Source organism: Verticillium alfalfae, genomic scaffold, assembly GCF_000150825.1.
Source record: "Verticillium alfalfae VaMs.102 supercont1.8 genomic scaffold, whole genome shotgun sequence".
Taxonomy (NCBI): domain Eukaryota; kingdom Fungi; phylum Ascomycota; class Sordariomycetes; order Glomerellales; family Plectosphaerellaceae; genus Verticillium; species Verticillium alfalfae.
The window spans coordinates 801,654-807,487 of record NW_003315031.1 but is presented as its reverse complement, the minus strand read 5'-3'; the positions used below and the strand labels follow the sequence as shown (position 1 = coordinate 807,487).

Genomic DNA, 5,834 nt, shown 5'->3' with positions numbered 1-5,834 from the left:
AATGTCGTTAGGTGACGTCGACTTGAGGGTGTTTTGGTGGGTGAGATCCAGGCGGCGTCTTTGGGGGATGACCAGTTCAGCTTGGGCACGACGGCGCCGCCGAGTTCGCGGATCTTGTCCTTGATCTCTTGGTGGATTTCGGGGAAGCGTTCGTTCGGTGGGCGCGTGTCGGCCTCTGGCTCATCGTCGTCGGAGTCGGAGTCAGAGTCTGGTGCTTGGCGGGTGGAAGCACCGCTCGAAGCCCATTCTTCTTCGTCTGGCCTGTCGTCTTGCTGCGTCTCATCGTCGTCGGCGAGGATAATGCCGTCTTCGCCAATGTACTTGACAAAGTCGGGAGTGAGCTTGATGATCCGTGACTTGAGAGCAGATGTCCGGTATTTGGGGAACCAGCTGTCATAAGAGCAGTTCAGGATGTGATCTCTCGTCAGGGGCGGAAAGGCGATTTCTGGAGCATCGGATGCTGTCGCATTGGGGTTTGCATGCGACTCCGAGAGCCCCGCGGCGACAGCTTCGAGAGACGGCATGGCAGGGGTATCTCAAGAAGTCAAGAGGCAAAAAAAAGAAAAAAAAAATCAGATAGGAGATTAAGTGCTCTGGATCAACACTTCTCTCTCTGAGGAACCTCGACTTTTAATCAGAGCAAGTCGTCAGCAATTGATCCTTCACTGACTCACAAGAAAGATGTCGAGGAATCTCAGAGTCACTGGTGCATCTGCAGATGCCCCGCCACCCGTCACTTTTCTGCCGCGGCCGCCCACGTTCGCCCCCCTGGCAAACACGCTGACCGCCTACCGTACGCATCCGTTATCTTATCGGCCTGCATCGTCGGTCCTCAACCACGCATGACGGCCAACGTCTCCGTTCCTCCATTCTACGGACCACGACCGCTCAAAGCACAGCCCATCACGCATCATGTCCGACAACGTGGGCCTCTCGACGCCCCGAGGCAGCGGCACCTCCGGCTACGTCCAGCGCAACCTCGCGCACGTGCGCCCGCGCGACAATGCGGCGCCCTACCCCAAGGACCTCGACTCGCTCCGCCACCGGCAGCGCCAGCCCGACAAGGAGATTCTCGAGCACGACCGCAAGCGCGAGGTCGAGGTCAAAGTGTTCGACCTGCGCGACCAGCTCGAGGAAGAAGAGTAAGCCCCCAAATGGCCTCACGGCGACTTGTTGTTGAGATGGGCCCGCTGACAGCAGGGACAACAGGGTCGACGAAGAAGAGATTGACAAGCGATGCGACGCGCTGAGGCAGAAGCTGCTCGCCGAGATGGAGAGCAAGAAGAATGGCCGCGGCAGTGGCGGCGGCGGGCCGATCCGCAAGGGGTTCAAGAGCCACCAGGTGCACGAGATGGCGGATGCCAAGATCAAGGAGAGCGAAAGGCTGCGCAACGCGCTCAAGATCAGCAAGGACTACGAGGAAGGGAGCCACTGGAGGAGGCAGGAGGACAGGCTGCGCACTGCACTGGACGATGACGTCAAGAGGGAGCCCGAGGCCAAGAGGGATTGAAAGTCAAGGTGAAAAGAAGCTGGCGGAAGGGAGGATTGCATGGCGCGGGCGTTCTGGGCGTTCAAGTCCCATGTTCATTATGTTTACGCTCAAAGGGCCTTTCTGGACAAAAAGGCGGGTATGAAGAGCGGGATATGCTTCTCTAAGATGTTGTACATGTTGTACGTGTTGTACATGTTATACATTTGTGCGGTTTGTACACATGTGTTGTGGTACAATCGCGTAGATGATGATGTCGGCAAAATTCACCTCTTCCGCGTAGACCCTGGCGTCCACGCCTCTGGCTGCCACCCTTCTCCGGCTCCTCTCGCCTTCTTCCAAGGGTCCTGCTCAGGCTTCTTCTCCTCCGGTGCCGCCGCAGCAGCCTGCGTTGTTCCCGTCGGCGCCCTCGCGGCATCCTCCCTCGCGTCATTGACCGCGACGCGCTCGGGCGCAATCGGCTGCGTCTTGGCCGTGTCGAGCGCCTGTACGGGCTGGCCCATGTCGCGGCCGGGAGCGTCCATGACCCTGGGCTTCGCCTCCCAGCGCGCGTCGGCCTGGGCGGCGAGCGTCTTCATCCTCTCCTGGCGGAACTCGTCGTTGGACTGCTCCTCGATGGACGGCGGGTGCTCGCGGGTGTAGCGCAGCCACTGGTGCCAGAGGGGCGAGACGTTGACTTCGGAGTAGTGGGTCGAGCGCGGGGGCTTGACGATGCGGCGGAAGCGGCCGGGGCCGTCGCCGCGTTGTTCACGAAACTCCCAAAAGGTGTTGCCCTTGAGGTCGCGGCCTGGACGGGGTCAGGAGACAAACTTTGGTTGGGGACGTTTGCAGGTGGGTGCAGGACGCAGCATGTGGACGCAGCATGGAAACGTACCGATGAGGAATTGCTTGCGCCACGGGAGACGCAGCATCTTCCACTTGTACCATGTCTGGACTAATGAAGACATGATGGCCCTTTTTTTTTTTCTTGTCAAGGGAATCGTCGAGCTGAGTCGAGGTTGCGGCAGAGAGGATGGCTTGACAAGTGATGAGGTCAAGCTCGCACCGCCACCAGCCTTGCGACACCAGCCACTAGCCACCAGCCAGCCGCCGCCACCCCGCACACGTCACTGCCCACCACTCGAGGTACCTTGTTCAGGTACCTGCCTGGTTAGTACAGACCTCACAGGAAACGCGGCCCAGCCGGCTGTGCTCTGGTCATGGTCCAGGTTTCTTCGCTGCGGCCTCATCACTCTCCTTCCAGAAACCCTGGGCATAAACATCAAATCTCCCACCCACAACCCCATCCTACGAGGTCCGTTGATCTCGCCAAGGCTTGCCACGACGCCGGCAGTCTCATCGCGCCACACATTCATCACTGGCATCATTCGCCCTATCGACACTATCGATACCCAACGAGCCGTCAGCCTGTCGCATCATCAGTGACGGCAATTGCTCTCCCTCACATTCCGATCCTCCCTGAGGCCCCCGCCTTCGACGTCCAACATTGTCCTCTTTTTTTTGCCTGTCGAAACCCGACGAATCTTCTGCGAGACGCGCCATCTATCGATCAATTCTACGACCACACACTTTCAACGACACTTCCAACGCAAGCCCAGACAAGAAGCGAAAAAAGGGAATCAGTGCAGCCCACGAAATGGCATCTGTATCGTCCTTGGACAAGGACCTGCGCAAATTGCGCCTCGACAGATACACACCAGCTGCCGCCAATGAAGTCAAGTCATGGATTGAATCTACGCTCGGCGAGAGGCTTGCACCCGGGGACCTTCTCGAGAGCCTCAAGGATGGTGTGGCTCTCTGCAAGTACGAATGCCCCTCCATGTTACTCTGCATCGAAAGCTAAATCCTCATACTAATCAAAACTTCCTCCCAAAATAGGCTCGTCAATCTCGCATTGCCCCCGCCAGGCATCAAGTTCAAGCAGTCCGCCATGCCGTTCGTCCAAATGGAGAACATCTCCCACTTTCTGCGCGCCTGCAAGTCTCCGCCACTGAACCTTCAGGAACACGATGTCTTCCTGACCGTCGACCTCTACGAACAAAAGGACCCCGCCCAGGTCCTGCAGTGCATCAGCGCCTTCAGCCGTGCCGCTCACGGCGCCAACCCCGCCAGGTTCCCCTCGGCCGTCGGTGGCCCCAAGCGCAGTAGCGTTTTGAGCCCCCAGAGCACAGGTCCGAACTCGCCGGCGCTGCCGGCACGCAACAGAGGCCTGTCGACGGCGAGCAACGGCTCGTCCGCCTTTGGCGCCGGCCAGCAGCAGCGGCCCGCCCTGTCGTCGCACAAAACGGGTGATTCGGGCTCTGGCCGCTGGAGCCCCACCAAGAGCAGCCCCACGAAGCCCACATCTCCCGTTAGCAGCTGGAGCCGCAAGGAGCACGAGGGTGCGACCTCGCCGGCATGGAACATTGCGCAGTACGGCTATCTCGGCGGCGCCAGCCAGGGCAACCTCGGCATCTCGTTCGGTGGACGCAGACAGATCACGACCGCCGGCCCCTCCGTGCCCAGCTTTGCCGAGAAGCAGCGTCTGCGACGGGAGCGCGAGGCTGAGGAGGAGCAGCAGCGGCTGCAGGCCGAGGAGGAGCACAGGCGGCGCGAGGCCGAGCGCGAGGCCGAGGAGGAGCAAGCGCGCCTCGATGAGGAGCGCAGGTGGGAGGAGCAGACGCGGCTGCAGCGGGAGGCGTCGCGCCGCAGGGCCGAAGGAAGAGAAGCGCAAGTGGGAGGAGGAGGAGCGACAGTGGAAGATGACCGAGGAGAAGCGCGCAGGGAGGAGGAGGAGGCCGAGGCGCGGCTGGCGACGGAGAAGAACACCTCGCGGAGCAACAGCGACGCGCGGCTGCGCGGCCAGTTCCTCAGCCAATACAACGAGGAGCAGGCGCTCAAGCCGCAGAAGACAGGCAACGAGCGCATTGCCGAGCTCGAGCGTGAGCTTGAAAAGGCCCGCGAGCGCGAGAGGCAGTATGAGCAGGAGCGGCAGGGCCGCACTGGGCAGCAGCCGCGCGTCGTCGAGGATCCCAAGTCAAGGGCCCGGTCGAGGAGTCGGCCTGCAGAGGGGAGCCCGCCCATGCGCCAGGACTCGTGGTCTCGCGGCGAGCGCGAGGTCCTAAGGACGGCGTGGAATCAGTCGCAAGAACCGGGGCCCAGGCCGGTACCGGCGCGGCCCGTGGCAGCCTCGCCTACGCCCTTGGCCAAGTCGCCTCGCCCGCTGCCTGATATTAGCTCAGCCATGAACAACCAGCGAGGCGCCGTCTCGCCCCCGCCACCTACGCTCTCACCCCGGCCCCTGCCCGATCCCGCGGCATTCGCAGCACCCGCCAAGGCTCAGAGTCCGAAGCAGGAACACGCAGCCATTGCGCCGCCCCTGGTTGTCAAGAAGAACCACACGGGAAGCTCACGGCCGCTTCCCGACCCCGCAGCATACAGTTCACCTTCCTCCTCATCCCAACCTCCGCCGCCACAGCAAAATCGCACGGATAAGTTCCTCAGCAGTAACCCAGCCCCGGAGCAGGCGGCCCCGATACAGACATACTCGCGCGAGCTCGGCGCCACGGCCGAGCAGGACGGCGAGGACCGACGGCGTGCGCAGAGCCAGGCCAAGACCAAGGCTGGCGGCTGGGCGTCCAAGTCACTCCTCGAGCGCGAGATGGAGATGGAGAGGCAGCGGCAGCGCGAGTGGGAGGAGGCGCAGCAGGAGACAGCCAAGGCCGTGCGGTCTGGCGACGGCGTCGACGGTATCGGAGGCGGCGTTGGCGGCCGCTGGGACGTCGGCCAGTGGTCCGGCTTCACGGGCGGCGACGGCCAGAACAAGGGCGGTCAGGGCATCGGCGCCGGCCGGCGGCAGATTGTGGGGCCCAGACCGCTGCCGGGGGGGAGCAGATGAGAGACCTAAGGGTGCAGGATGCTTCGTCTTTTTAGTCTCGGGGGTTTTCTGTAGATATGAAATATATTCACAAGTCAGTTTACGCATGCCTGGGTACGACGAAGAAGGTTGATGATGATTATAGTTTACGCTCGGAACCTATCTAGGAAGCGAATGTCCTGGCTTCCCTAGCTTCTACTTCTAAAATATACACTGTAGCCCTGCTCGATAGCCGACTTTACGGCAGACCATCTCTGCATTTGGGGAGGTGCAAGGAGGGTCATCATCTTCAGGGGAGGACTGTGGAGCCACAAGCGTGGTCGTCTCGAGAGCTTGAAGAACGTGAACATGCTGCCATTGCTGGCTACCTACGTACCTTGGTCAATTACAGCCCTGTCAGTGAATGGGCCGGGCGAAGTTCAGGTCCAATGGCTTTCTGGCTGATTCCCCGTAGAATTGTTGTCGACCTGGAGCCGAGGTGTCCGCACC

At 61.2% G+C, this 5,834-nt stretch overlaps 4 protein-coding genes across 4 annotated transcripts in view; 2 read left to right on the top strand and 2 right to left on the bottom strand.

The window, feature by feature from the left end:
* Window positions 1–524, bottom strand: part of VDBG_06675 (cell cycle control protein Cdc123) — a gene marked incomplete at both ends in the record, with an annotated part of 1,393 nt that extends 869 nt beyond the window's left edge. Inside the window, one exon of the mRNA XM_003003067.1 lies at window positions 90–524. Coding sequence (XP_003003113.1) covers window positions 90–524 — 435 coding nt within the window. The remainder of the gene's footprint in view (window positions 1–89) is intronic.
* A 388-nt stretch (window positions 525–912) lies between these two features.
* On the top strand, window positions 913–1,510 carry VDBG_06674 (pre-mRNA-splicing factor CWC21; the record flags this gene model as incomplete). The annotated part of the gene is made up of 2 exons (XM_003003066.1): window positions 913–1,142; window positions 1,210–1,510. The coding sequence occupies 2 exons, from the start codon at window positions 913–915 to the stop codon at window positions 1,508–1,510; spliced, it is 531 nt and encodes a 176-aa protein (XP_003003112.1).
* A 245-nt stretch (window positions 1,511–1,755) lies between these two features.
* Window positions 1,756–2,436, bottom strand: VDBG_06673 (conserved hypothetical protein; the record flags this gene model as incomplete). Its single annotated transcript, XM_003003065.1, has 2 exons — window positions 1,756–2,276; window positions 2,364–2,436. 2 exons carry the CDS (start codon window positions 2,434–2,436, stop codon window positions 1,756–1,758), a joined length of 594 nt encoding a protein of 197 aa, XP_003003111.1.
* Window positions 2,437–2,757: 321 nt separating this feature from the next.
* On the top strand, window positions 2,758–5,366 carry VDBG_06672 (calponin; the record flags this gene model as incomplete). The annotated part of the gene is made up of 2 exons (XM_003003064.1): window positions 2,758–3,292; window positions 3,368–5,366. 2 exons carry the CDS (start codon window positions 3,126–3,128, stop codon window positions 5,364–5,366), a joined length of 2,166 nt encoding a protein of 721 aa, XP_003003110.1.
* Between the last annotated feature and the right edge of the window lie 468 nt (window positions 5,367–5,834).